At 37.2% G+C, this 14,651-nt stretch overlaps 1 protein-coding gene across 9 annotated transcripts in view; it reads right to left on the bottom strand.

Moving 5' to 3' along the window:
• Positions 1-2,023: 2,023 nt before the first annotated feature.
• The window catches only part of HNRNPC (heterogeneous nuclear ribonucleoprotein C), a 55,137-nt gene continuing 42,509 nt past the window's right edge, over positions 2,024-14,651 (bottom strand). For 3 of the 9 annotated variants that reach the window (XM_021695314.2, XM_021695321.1, XM_021695320.1), the window contains exons 6-9: positions 4,361-4,521; positions 3,538-3,651; positions 3,135-3,295; positions 2,268-3,035 (exon numbers count right to left, since the gene is read on the bottom strand). In XM_021695314.2, coding sequence (XP_021550989.1) covers positions 2,952-3,035; positions 3,135-3,295; positions 3,538-3,651; positions 4,361-4,521 — 520 coding nt within the window. In that variant the 3' untranslated portion in view covers positions 2,268-2,951. Of the gene's footprint in view, positions 3,036-3,134; positions 3,296-3,537; positions 3,652-4,360; positions 4,522-14,651 lie in introns of all 9 variants that reach the window. The other 6 variants (XM_021695319.1, XM_021695323.1, XM_021695313.1 and 3 more) reach the window with 3 other exon arrangements.

Genomic DNA, 14,651 nt, shown 5'->3' with positions numbered 1-14,651 from the left:
AACATGTATGTACTGCCTAGCACTACTAATCCTTACAGGTTTCAGATGTTGGGGTGACAGGTGAACTGAAATCTATTGGGAACCCTCTTTTCAAGCATTCCAGATGTCATCCATTCCAATCCAACAGCTTTAAGTTAGCTCCTTTCATTGGTGAAATAGCAAATTAGAAAAGTACCTTTGCCAGTGAACTCCATAGAAGTCTCCCCATTAGAAATTATGTAGCATCAGAAATGTTCCAAAGAGATTTCATTTAAGTCATCCACCTTCTTCATCCAATCTTGGCTGGACACTGCAATCTTAAAGGCTTCCAGACTATTTTCTTACATTTCCTGGGCATATTGGGTAAACCATTATTCTGAATTTTGTAATACCCAACAAATGCATCACCGTATTTTACTGTTTTAAATCTTACTTCTAAATAGCTTAAAGTCTTGGTCTTTGAGATAGTCAAAGTTACCCAGAATTCCCTCTAAACAATTAGCTGACTCTAAAACTGTCAAGCTTTTCAACCCCACCTGCACTGCCAACCCACTGCTAACCCAAAGAGCCCGCTGCTTGCTCTGCCTCTATTTCTACTGAACCCATTCCAATCTCTTCCTGGGGCCCAGAGTTAAATCATGTTAACAGTGACTATAAGCCTTCATTAGATCAATGGTCTTTAAGACAATGGCCTCTTTTTTAATAAGCTTGTAGTATCTGCATTTGATCAGCTTGCAAGATACAGAACTATACGCTATTTCAGTCGTTTCCTTTTCTGTAAGTTTTGGCCTAGGAGCCTGAATTCCAAAGTATTAGAAGAGTATAACCCATGATTATAGAAATCTACAGTACTGTTCTCTTAGTTCCATGGGGAAATTTAACTCCTAATAGCCTGAGACCTAGAGTGTGAAATTACTCTTCCTCATCAAGCCCCATCATGACACAGATGTCTTGGCATTTTATCAATAACCGTCTGTGTGTGTATACATTTTCCAAGAGAATATGACCATTCTCTAAGCTTTCTACAGTTTCTTTCAATACTTGGTTTCATATGAAATTTAAAAAGTAGACACTTTCATGCCTGGTCTAACTGGTTCAGCATCTTAGAGGTACTGATGGCTAACAACCTTAAATGGTTTTTGTTAACATCTTAGAACCTTTACCCTTTCTTCTAAGCATCCAACTTATTTTCTTTTTGGGATTATGTGCTGAAAGTGAGTTTGTGTAACATGAAATCATGTAAGATCAGAAAAAGGGTGGGTAGAAATATTTCTGACCAAATTAACCCACAAAAGCTACTTTTGTACTATGGATGTCGGGTCCAAAGGGGTAGTTCATAGTTCACCCTCTTCCTTCTATTCTGCTTTGTCACCTGTTATATAAAATGATTTTTGAGATCCTAATAGGATAGGACTTCTGCTCACAGGTTTGATAATAAATGCCTTTGTTGCATGCTATGAAACACAGCAACTTTCTGGAGAATCCAAGGTTTGTGTGAATGGTAATAGTCCAAACTAACGATGTTCTTGTCCTGCTCTGCTGGAACCAAGTATAAAACATAAATAAACCAGACCTTTCAGGATTAGGGAAGCGTAACAAATCTAGAAGCTGTTTAATAAATCCATCCTTGGAAGTCTAGGTGCTAATTAGTATCATGCCTAAAAAAAAAACCAAACCTGAAATTAATCACACAGGGGGAGGGGACAAAAATTATTTATATGGATTAAACTAATTGAAAGTAGATGTTCTCAGCCACCTGGGAAGGTATGAACTACAGAAGAGCAGGGAAGAAAGAGCTTTCCTATTTTTGGCAACTTGGAGGCACAGACTCAGAATCCAGAAAGTAACTGGGACTCTAAATGGCAATTAAAAGGATAAAGTGGAAGAAAACAGAGGTTTCATTCTCCAGTTGTTCCAATTTTCCTAAAATCGTGGTATGTTTGAACCTCTTCCATTTAAGGACAAAACGATTTAGCACACACACAAAAATCTCAAAAGGGGTGCCAACTGGACCACAAATCATCAATGAAAAAGCTTAATATAATTCCCAAACCTTTTCATTAGGATAAAAAAAGCTATTCTGCGCAAGAATCTCCACTCCACATCAAAGTTACTGTCTCCTTAATGCAATACCCACCCCAATGACACATCATTTGAGTAGTGTATGTTGGTATGAGTGATGACTATGACTCAAAGAAAAATATATCTAGTACATTCTAGGGTTTTTGTGGAGGCCGCTGCAAAACAAAGAATTTAAAGTAAACAATTATAAAATACAAAAATAAAAAACCAGGTTTTTTTTTTTCTCCAAATTCCTGGTTTAATAAGGACTTGTTTATTTTGAGAAAAAAGGGTCCCAAACATCAGGCTGTTCACAAAAATAACCCACAGTATCAACTTTAGAAAACAAATCTTAAGACTATTACACTATTTTTTCTAGAGGATGCATTTGACATGCCAACTCTCATTCACAAAAATACATGTTACATTTGTGTTGAACAGCCCCACATAGCACTCTTATGTGGGGTATAACACACATACCTCTAACTCAAAGCTGCTCTCAGGTGCTACTCAACTAATGCGATTGCCTCTGCAGTTAGGGAAGCAACTACTGGAGCTCATGTATGAATGAATGGAAAGAACTGTACTCCCTGCATAACAAGAGATTATTTTGGAGACAGCTGATAAAAACCACACATCCTTTTTATTGTTAAGTCATAAAGAGGTATCAAAATTAAAAGCAAAAATTACAGGGTAAGACTTAACATAACTACTAGGAGCGTCAAAGGAAGTGAAAATGGGACTAGGCGCAGGGCAATATGAATTAATGAACATGGGAAGGACAAGGAAGGGGGAGAACAGTGAGCATGTGCTGAAGATACTAGGGGAGAGGATCTGGTGAAAATTTTGATCTTAGACAAGCGCCTAGGTAAAGAAATAATGGGACAACATTTCTAAACCCCACTATGTGCTTAAGAGTCATCCTCGCCATTGGCGCTGTCTCTGTCATCCTCTCCTTCCTCAGCCTCTTTTTCATCATCCTTGATCAACTCCAGCTGTGAGAAACAGACACAAACAGGATGGAGTTAGAGGCACTCCATGTGTCCCTGCTCCCCCCTCCACCACCTCTTTCTTTCCTTTCCCGTGGTTTTCACCTGGTCATCCCCCCGATCTTCATTATCATCATCATCCAGTAGGTCCCCCTCCTCAGCAGAGTCATCTGCACCCCCCTCAGACTCCATCTTCACATTAGTCTCATCTTTCTTCAGGGAGCTGCTGCTCTGCTCCTCTTCTGACTTATCATTCTTCATCTCTACTGGGGATGAGAAGGACAAGTCTGTCTAGGGGCAAGTAATGTCCACAGGATGTAGACAATCCCCACTAATGATCACAGAACTGCAGCACAAATCTAAATCCTCCCGCACAAATGCCCTTCCCAATTCAAATTCCCCAAGCTTCATATTCAATTGCTTTATACCCCACTATTCCAACATATACCTTCAACTACCTTTGGTAACTAACCCAATTTTACACCCAACAAGCGGCAAGACCATTTACCTCCTTGTTTGCTCTGTTCTTTCTCAATTTTTTCCAGGCTTTCCAGTAGAGAATCCACTTTTTGTTTTATCTGGGTCAACTCCTTCTTAATGGTCTGAAGGTCATCGCCTTTTACTTTAATACAAACAAAACTCTAGATTAGAATCAACTCTACCAGAAGCTACCAGATGCTGAAACACATTTCCAACTAAACCATATGGCAATAGCCAGCAGGAGATCCCGGGGGAGAAATGGAGCCAGGATCATGTACTGTCCCAGTCATGGGGATCCTCATTTTTTTAGTTGGTAGCTAAAAACTAAATCTACTGTGTCTACTCCCTTAGCAATAGTATTCTTACTTTCGTAGGCCCACTAAAGACCTCAATTATGTTTGAAAGCACTTTTTGTACTGTTTGACTGACTTACACATTTTGTAAATTCACAAGTGCTTAGCTCCCTAAAGTCTAAAACTTTAATTGGCCCCTTAATCACTACTATCTTCTCTTCCATTGTTTTCTTTATACAAAGCCATTTGTACAAACCCTGAACATTATTAACTACATTAATTTCCCTATTTCTTTTAATCTTTTTTTTTTTAAAGGATTTATTTATCTATTTTGACAGAGAGAGAGACAGCGAGAGAGGGAACACAAGCAGGGGGAATGGGAGAGGGAGAAGCAGGCCTCCCGCTGAGCAGAGAACCCAACGCAGGGCTGGATCCCAAGGACCCTGGGATCATGACCTGAGCCAAAGACTTAATTACTGAGCCACTCAGGCACCCCAATTTCCCTATTTCAACACACAAGAAATAGCAGAATCACAAAGCTGCAATAATAATACATACATTTTCCAGACTTGGAAGAAGATCCTCGCTGTCCACTCTTAGAATTGAAGCCACTTTTGCCCCTTCGTGAGGTGTTTCCTGATACACGCTGGCGTTTTGAAGGAACTACAGCCCGAGCAATAGGAGGAGGAGGAGGAACACGTGCTGGGTAACTATACATCCTATTGGATAAAAGGAAAACAGAATTCCTTCACAACTAAGTCAGCAAGATCGATCAGTGACCTTATAAATGTTCATTGTCCCTCAACTTGTATCTTTTTGCTAATTTCATTCAAAAGTCCAGTAAAAACCTACCTCCTTTGCCGTTTTGAATACAGCAGCTACTCAAAATACTACATACACACACGCATATCCAATGATAGTTGGTTGGCCTTAAGGGATGGACATAAAAGATTCCTCTGTACTCTGGTAGTATTAATAAAGCATTACTTTGTACAATGAATAGCCTACATATGTATTTGTATATATATATATACACACACACAAAATATACATATATATACACAAAATACACATATTTTGTGATTTTACTCTATATATATGCTACAATAATTCATAAATTAATAAAACACAGAAACAATCCCAAATAAAATACAAAAAGGGTTTGCAATTAACGGAGTCTGCAAACAGTGGTGTTTATTGTGAGTTAAATCCCTTTAGTTAGCGATACTAAATTGAACCCTATAGAACTGATAGTATTAACCAGTTTTGGCCTACAAAAACAAAGGACCATTCATATGTGTTCGCTTTGTATAAAAAGCCATGATCCATTCTAACAACATTTAAGCAGAGTATGCACTCATAGTTCCAATTACAAAAGGATGGAGAATACGGTCTGTTTTGTTCGCTATTCACTAGTGCCTAAATCCACTGTGCAGCATACATTCAGCTCTCAAAAAAAACAAAACAAAAAAAACAAACACAAAACCACTGGTTGCTTAACTGCTGCTTCCAGTGGAGAAGTATCCCAGTAACTGCTAACGATACACCTCGAAGTGATGGCTTGGTAATGACTTTCATTTTTGTAAAGAGAAAATTCAAAGTACAACAAAAAAAACTTACATGGATAATAGTTCTAGAAAACCTCTACATTCCATGTTTTTATTTTTACAATAGACTGGCAACATAAGAAAGTTAAGACCTACCATGGAAAAAAATCTTTTTAATTCTGTTCTGCACCTTTTTAGTAGCTAACTTTCCTCAACCCACTGTTTTTTCCATCCTACTTTAATATACTAGTAGCTCATTTTTTTCTAGGAGTAGCTATGACAGGAACATTTTCCTAAATTAAGAAAGAGCACATGGTACACTGCTGAACAAGTGAGGGTACAAGTTAGTAATTTTCAATCAAGCAGTTTTTAGTCAAGACCACCCAATACTTTTTCCCTTGAAGCACAGTAGTTATTAATTTGTCAAGTACTAAAGAATCAACGATGTGGTATAAGTTACTAAAGCACTCATAATTCTTGTTCTAAGTTCTATTAAGGAACACTTTATAAGTTTTGAGTCCCAGGAAGTAAGAAAATGTAGGATTCAGAAAGTAAAGTATTATTAATGCTTCTACAGGTTTTTTCTCAGCAAATTTTTTAAAAAAAGATTTATTTGCCAGAGAGAGAGAGAGAGAGGTAGCATGTGCAAACAGGGGAAGCAGCAGTCAGAGGGAGTAGCAGGCTCCCTGCTGAGCAAGGAGCCTGATGTGGGACTTGATCCCAGAACCCTGGGATCATGACCTGAGCCAAAGGCAGATGCTTAACCAACTAAGCCACCCAGGAGTCCTGCATCAAATTGTAAATGAGTTGTTAATTTGTCAATTTTAATTGGTTTATGGGAATTAGCACAAACAAAAAATATAGTAACATTTTATTATCACTACTTTCCATACATAAAGCTTTTTTTCTTTTGGCCCATTAATGTCCCACAGTATAATTCAAAACTATAAAATAAAATATAAAATAATTCAGAAACCACTCTCCTTTGTGCAAGATGATGATATTTTAAAAGCAATTCTGGAGGTAAACGAAGGTGAGTTATCTATATCTTTGGGCATGAAACATCTCATGACCCAATACTGTTGGATCTAAACTACCTACCTACCTCTTTCCAACCAACCCACTCACTGGAAAGGGCACCAGTCTCTAAACCAATTATCTTGCCATTCCAGATTCCCTCTATTTGTAGGCACTGGAACTTCCTTTTGAACCATACAATTTCACCTGATGCAGGTAAATCATCACAATGAAAATGAGGCAAGAAATGCAGTTTTAAATCTGTGTAATGGTCCCACAAATACAAATAGGAAGTCAAATGCTCTAGTTTTCAGAAGAAAAAAAAAAGTTTCAGAAGACCAACTGGTAGTGCTAAAGGGCTTTTAGTGCCATGGAACTTAACTGCTGCTCAAGCAAAAATGGACTCTTGAAAAACTCACACAAAGGTTCCTCTAAGGAAGTTTACGCAGATCTTCCTTGTAAAATGTCAAAGTGCACAATTGTGAAAACATGAAGAGAAAACTATGCCTACTCTGACAACACTCAAGGTCCAAGGGATAGGAAATACTACAGCTTCAAGAACTAGTTACAAATTAAGTAATCATTTCCCCCCCCCCAAGAAAACCTTGCTTATCAAGATCAGTATCGGGGCGCCTGGGTGGCTCAGTTGGTTAAGCGACTGCCTTCCGCTCAGGTCATGATCCTGGAGCCCCGGGATCGAGTCCCGCATGGGGCTCCCTGCTCAGCGGGGAGTCTGCTTCTCCCTCTGACCCTCCCCCTTCTCATGCTGTCTCCCATTCTCTCAGATAAATAAATAAAATCTTAAAAAAAAAAAAAAAGATCAGTATCATGTGCTGATTCCCTAGTGATAAAGCCAAAGTCATTAAAAAGTCTTCATGAAAGTCTCATTGTTACCAAAGGAACAAGCACTAAATCCTGAGAATTACGACTGCACCCTAAATCAGAAATCTGGACATTTAAGTGTTGGTATAAAATCTAGCCCGAATAAAAAAGGTCATTAAAACACCATTTTAAAGAAATTAAAACACTTCTGGAAGCACATTAGCTAGGTAATTATCTGAACAGATAAAACAAACTGTCCTAATCTCTAAGCAAAACATAAGCATTACAAGTCATTTATTAAAAATAGAAGTTTACAGAGGTGCCTGGCTGGCTCAGTCAGTAGAGAATGCAACTCCTGATCTTGGGGTTTTAAGTTCCAGCCCTATGTTGGGTGTAGAGATTACTTAAAAAAATAAGATAAAATAAAATAATGGCTCGGTTAAACATCTCTTTATTTCAGCTCAGGTCATGATCTCAGGGTCATGACATCAGCTCTAGGCTAAAGCAGGGAGTCTGCTTTTCTCTCTCCCTCTGCTCCTCCCCCCACACTTGTGTACTCTCTCTAAAATAAATCATAAAAAAAAAAATAAAAGCTACATGCTGTAATTTATAGGTAAGAGCAACCTAATAAGATTACTCCCTCCTCCCTGTACAACAATGGTTTATCAAGTTCAGTTTAAATATGCAATCCCATTATAATTTCATTCAAGTGTCAGGAAGTATTTTGTTCTGCTTCATTATTTTTTATCTACAATGAAATTTCAAGATGTTGTTTCTCCCTGCTTACCCCTGATTTTCCTAGGACTGGTTTTACAGGCTACCATGTTGTTTGGGCTTTAGAATGTGTGAGGATCTCTCAAACTGCTAAAATACTATGAACGTACCTACTCACAATAAAGTTAAAAATCACTGATGCAGGAACAAGACCAAATCTAGAATGAGTGCTCATTTCTCAGAAACGAAACTCTATGCCACACATGGGGCTCGAATTCACCACCTAAGAGTCACATGCTCTACGACTAAGCCAGCCACCTAAAATGTGCTTTCATTTAGAGAAGTCCAGACAAAACTAAGTACAAATTCATGAGATTCAAAAAGAAGGATTTTAAGAAAGTGATAGGAACAAAATCCCAGGAAGTATCAGTAAAATGTAGTCTGTGGGATACATCTAGAAGAAACCATGGGAAACAATAGCAAAAATTATGTACAGAGTTTAAGAGTCAAAGAGCAGCATCCTAGCTCCAGTATTTACTAGTTAAATAAACTCCCAGTTGATGAGATACTCACCTCAAACTCTAGCCACCATGACTCTAGACATAAACCAGTGCACCAACAATTCACTTAAAGAGTTGAAACTAAAGCCCTGAGTGAAGACTCTCTGCTACTGCAATTGTTTTAAGTTTTATTCTTGTCAGTGTGCTCTCTCTCCTGTGACAATCTACAACTTCAACTACAGGTTTCCCACCGTACCATCCAGGGTAAACCTTCAGCATGCACTCCTTATATACTATTCAAGAATCAAGGCTTTCAGTAATTAGTATCTCTGAACATTACAAAATATTTCTGGATAGTTCTTTCCCATTCCTTATAAAAGCTTCTAAGAAACTGTATTTGAATGATTAGATAACTATTTTCCATGATCTTTTAAAACTACCAAAACTTTTTTCACAGAAATAGTACAACCCCTCAGACTTTTTAAAAAATCATTGTCATTCATTTTTAATGTAGTAAAAGTAACACAATGAAATTACCTTAAACGCACAATTAAAGATTATGGTATAAAGTTCATTTTAACATGTAGACAAATGCTTAACTAAAAACCAAATTTTATTAAAAGATTTTTCTTTCTTTATTTGACAGAGCGAAAAGAGCACAAGCAGGGGGAGCAGCAGAGGGAGAGCAAGAAGCAGGCCCCCTTCCGAGCAGGGAGCCCGATGCGGGACTCAATACCAGGACCCTGGGATCATGACCTGAGCAGAAGGCAGACGCTCAACCATCTGAGCCACCCAGGCACCCAAAACTAAAAATTTTTAAGTTCACCCTAATGTAATTTTAATAGTATTTCTTTAAATCTCAAAGATTTAGGAGTAGGCTACTGATTCTTCTTTATTTAGAATAAAAGGGGGAGCTTTAAAATGTCTATGTAATGTTTAATCCAGGTTTACATTAAAATGTAAATATGAAACTCATGAAAAAAAAAACGGATTCCAAAAAACCTGTTTTCATGTTGCCGAAATGCTTGTTGTGCTTAAAAATAAATCAACTAGCTAAATTTTTATAATTTGTGTTTTATTTATTTATTTTTTATTTTTTGAGATTTATTTATCTATTTGAGAGAGAGAGAATGAGAGACAGAGAGCATGAGAGGGAGGAGGGTCAGAGGGAGAAGCAGACTCCCTGCCGAGCAGGGAGCCCGATGCGGGACTCGATCCTGGGACTCCAGGATCATGAAGGCAGTCGCTTAACCAATTGAGCCACCCAGGCGCCCTTGTGTTTTATTTCTAAAGAAACTATTTCTAAGCCTTATTTGCAGGTATTTTTCCACAAACATGCTGCCTTGGTGAGTCTTCTTGGGAGAAGCTGAAATGAAACTGTGAACTTAAACTTGTTTTGCTAATGCAATTTATGGACAGAGTGCTAATTACCAATATAAATTTGCAGAGTTGTACTTTATGTTCCTTAGCTTTGTGTTGCGCCTTTATCCAATAGTCCATTAAAGACAGATGATCTATACGACTGAAAAACTTGAGCAAGCCCTGCTCACCCTTTATGATAAAGGGACTAAAGGACAAACCAGTATGCTACAAAGGATCATTCAATATATAGTGGCACCCAAACTATTAAATTTTAAAGAAAAAACAATGTTGTTAACTAAAGGAAAAACAAAGATTACCTAGCCACCTTTGTGGGTTTAAGAACACTGCCCAAGAACAATGATCAAGGCTGGGAACAGCACATGCATTCCTGCTGACAGAAAGAAGGAATTAACAGCCCCTGTAGATGTAGAAACAATGTTGCCAATGAGTAAATGGTTCTACAATCTTTCAGAAAGAACTGTCAGGTTTAGTATTTAGGGGTATTTTTGCAAATTCAAAGGTAACATTTGAAATTTCAATACATACAACTGAAAATTGCCTCACTGATTTATTTACAACTCTGCGAGAGGGAAAAAAATTAACTATACCTACTCATTTTAAGATGCACCCAACTTTATGTATTTAAAAAAATAAAAGCTACATCTTAAAATTAAGAAAATATAGTGATTTGTCTTGACAGATTCATCTAGGAAGCTATGTTAACACAAAATCAGGTGTTTCCAGAAAAGACAACTTGAAAATTCAACTGAGAATTTTCTAAACAAAAAATAATCTGAGCAATAAAATATGTGGGTTGCTTTGATCAATCCATTCAGGAACAGTACTGGATTGAAGACTATGCTCAGGGGAAAAAAAAAAAAAAAAAAAAAAAAAAAAATTTTTTTTTTTTTTTTAAATCTGCTTCTGCTTATATCAAACTTTACATCCAGGTGACAATCTTTAATAGACACAATTTCCCAAGAATTATGACCTTATTCATTTGTCATAATGTTAACATATATACTACTCCCCAAATGTCACTGGGTCTTTTACAAAGATAATGTCTTAAAAACTGTCAAGTGTGGTACAATTTTTTATTTTTTTTATAAAGCCAAAATTAAAAAAAGAGTATTTATTGAGAATACTGTTTACAGACCGTATGTTAAGAACATGTAAGCACATTCATTCCTATATTCTCATTTTACCAAGCCAGGCCAGACGAGTACACTTCTTTAGCTTACAATAAAATTTCTTTTAAGTAGTTGTCTGAGAACACAGATTTGTGGTTTGCCAAGGGCTAGGGTGGAGAAACTGACTAGGAAAGTGCTACATGGTGAATTTTTGGGAAGGATGGAACTATCTCTATCTTGATTATACTGGTAGATACTATACTGTGTTCATACTATGTATGTTAAAACTGTACAGAGTAAATTCTGCTGTATGTAACAAGGTGTCCTATTTTTATCTTTCTCCATTCTTGAAATCTCCCTGTAATGTTTCTGCCCGACCATTATCAAAACCTACCCTTGCTGAAGTCACCAATGATCCCCACGCATTTTTAATTTTTCGTATTACTTAACATTTGCAGTTCATCCCTCTACTCTTTAGAGTACACTATTAATATGTATTAATAGAATACACTATTAATATGTATTAATATTCACACAGCTGGGACACTTCAAGCTTCTGGTTTTTCTCCAGGTTTCTTCCTTTATGGCATTCTCAATTACCCATACTGATTCCCCCCTCCCCAGTCTTGCGAAGTTGCAGTGTTTCAGGGATCTCTACTTTCTATCTTCATTCATCCAATATTGTGGGTTTTACAACCTATAAGCAGGTGTCTCTGCTATAAACAACTGCCTAATTAACATCTCTCAAAATGAATGTCTAATAAACATATCCATGACCAATCTGTGAATATTCACTCTCCAATCTAGTTCCCATGTTGTTCTCCTATCACTGTTTCTGTAAATTCCAAGTCTCTGGTTGTCCAGGTCAAAACTTTGGTGACATCTGATTCCTCTCTCAGCCTTCACATTGATCTGTAAGCAAATCTGTCTGGATTACCTCAGAACTCTCCAACTGCTTCCCATCTCGCTATGTGTTCAACCAACCCATCTTCTCTGAGACCATTTATTTTCCACCGCAGCACCCTTGGTGAACACAACAATGTCTCTCCTAAAGTGGCCTCTAGGAAAGAAATTGTCACAAACAACACTATCAACACAACACACTAAACTATCTTTATAGCTGGAAAGCCAGGAGCACTGACCTTGTCTTTCCCTAGCTTTATAAAGACTATTGGGAGTTTCCCCCTAGGAAAATCAGGCAAAAATAAGTTGAGTATAACAAACTACCACAAAATCGCATCATTTTCCAAGCTATTACAAAATAAAAATCAGATCTTCCAATAATGGATGTGATGAGACTATCCTGTCATACTTGCCTTAAGGAAATCACAAACGAAAATTTCCACTGCTAAGTTTCTCCTGCTATTACATATTTTGTACCCTAAGAATCTCTTTCCCTTGCTAAACTCCACTAATCTGACAGTAAGTACATTTATTATTGTAAGGTAATAAAAGTCCTAGAAAAAAAGTTTATCTGCCTGAGTAAGTCAAATTCTATTTGTTAGACTTTTTCATTCCTTGGATTGTAGTTTTTAAGAGGGCATATCAAAATATAATCTTATCCTATTTACCAAAGGGTACCTTCTCTTTCCCTGGAAATTTAGTTTCTTGGATAACCCTAACCCATCAATATTCCTTGTCAGCTTTGTTCTAAAACTGCAGTCTGAGTTCTCTAACCTCCTGCTTAAGAGAAGTCTTCTGTCATTACAATTCTCATACTCAAAACTACTCAAAATTCATTAGACCCAGTAAGGCTTAACTTTGCAGCACCCTCGACCTGCAGTGTCAAGCTGAGTAATCATTAGCCACATGTGGCTATTCAAATTAAAGTCTCAGTTCCTTAGTCACATTAGCCACATTTTCAATGCAGAAAAGCCATATCTGACTAATGTCTACCACACTAACCTTGTAGATACAGAATATTTTTATCAGCACAGAAAGTTCTATCGGACACCGTTCTATTTTGTTTCCATAGGTATGTATTGCCTATATATAATTTCCAAACACAGCTTAGAATTCTAGAATTTTTCAGTCTATAATAAAACCTTAATCTTTATAAACTAGTAAATGTCCTTAGTATAAAGTGACAGTTAACACATCTCCTGTGAACACAAGGCAGAATGGTGAAACTATAAAAAAAACTGAAAACAGTAATAAACCTCAAAAATGTCAGTGTCAGATAATGGTATCCATAGACGTGTATTTACAATATACAAAGCCTTACATTCAACAAGAAAACCCAATATAAAAACGAGCAAAGGATCTGAACACATTTCTCCAAAAATAAACAAGTATCTAGTAAGAACACAAATACTCAAAGTCATTAGTTTTTTTTAAGTTTATTTTTCTTAGTAATCTCTACATCCAATGTGGGGCTTGAGCTCACAACTGAGATCAAGAGTTGCATGCTTTTTCGACTGAGCTAGCCAGGTGCCCCTCAACATCACTCGTTTTTAAGAAAATGCAAATCAAAACCACAATGGGATAACACTGCTCACCCTCGAACTAGTAGTTAAATAACAAGGACAAATAATAATACAGCAAATGCTGGCAAGTATGTGGAGAGTAGAACCCTCATACGTGGCTGATGGGAATCTAAAATAGTACAACTGCTTTGAAAGACAGTATGGCAGTACCTCAGGTTAAACATGGAAACACCCTAAGACCCAGCAATTCTACTCTTAGTATATACCCGAGAAACGAAAACAAGACTTAGCTATGCAAAAAAATGTGTATACAAATGTCCACAGTAGCATCATTCAAAATGTGAAAACATCTCCAATGTCCACCAACTGATGAACGGATAAACCATATTTATCCACAGTATCATCCATACAATGGAATATAATCCAGCAATTATATTGCTGGGTGGTTCAGTTAGTTAAACCTCTGCCTTTGGCTGAGGTCATGATCCTGGGGTTCTGGGATCTACACTGGATTCCCTGCTCAGCAGGGAGTCTGCTTCTCCCTCTCCCTTTCCACCCCCTCCCTGCTCATGCTCTTTCTCAAATAAAATTAAAAAACAAAACAAAACAAAAAAGGAATGAAGTACTAACAAATGGTACAACGTGGATGAACCATTAAGTATTAAGAGGAAGAAATCAGTCATAAAAGACAAATACTGTACGAATCCACTGATATGAAATGTCCAGAGTAGGCAAATCTATAGATAGAAAGTGGTTAGTAGTTGCTAGGTCCAGGGCCAGAAGAATAAAGAATGACTGTTAACAAGTGTTTATTTTTCATATGATGGAATGTTCTAACATTAGAACACGGTGGTCATGACTGCACAACTCTAAGTGTACTAATTTGAATTGTATACTTTAAAATGAATTTTATAGGGGTGCCTGGCTGGCTCAAGTCATTTAAGTGCCTTCAGCTCAGGTCATGATCCCAGGGTCCTGGAATCGAGCCCCACATAGGGCTCCCTGCTCAGTGGGGAGTCTGCTACTCCCTCTTCCTCCCCTACCTCAGCTCTCACTCTCAAATAAATAAAATCTCTTAAAAATTTTTTAAAAATAAAAACTTTGTAATACGTATATATACTATACATCTCTCTCAATAAAGCTAAATTTTAAAAAGAAAAAAAATTGTCAAGAATGACAAAATCTACCTGAATTAAAAGTATCCTGAAACAGAATCCTATAACAGCAGAGGCTTTCAATTAGAGGTTATAACCAGAACAGCATTTAATTCAGAATCATATAGCAGATTCTCAGGGTCTTATTGAACCATCATTTGCTTATCAGGTGTTTAT

Source organism: Neomonachus schauinslandi, chromosome 9 (genome assembly GCF_002201575.2).
Source record: "Neomonachus schauinslandi chromosome 9, ASM220157v2, whole genome shotgun sequence".
Taxonomy (NCBI): Eukaryota; Metazoa; Chordata; class Mammalia; order Carnivora; family Phocidae; genus Neomonachus; species Neomonachus schauinslandi.
Note: the sequence above shows the minus strand (reverse complement) of the source record. Positions and strands in the feature narration are given on the sequence as shown.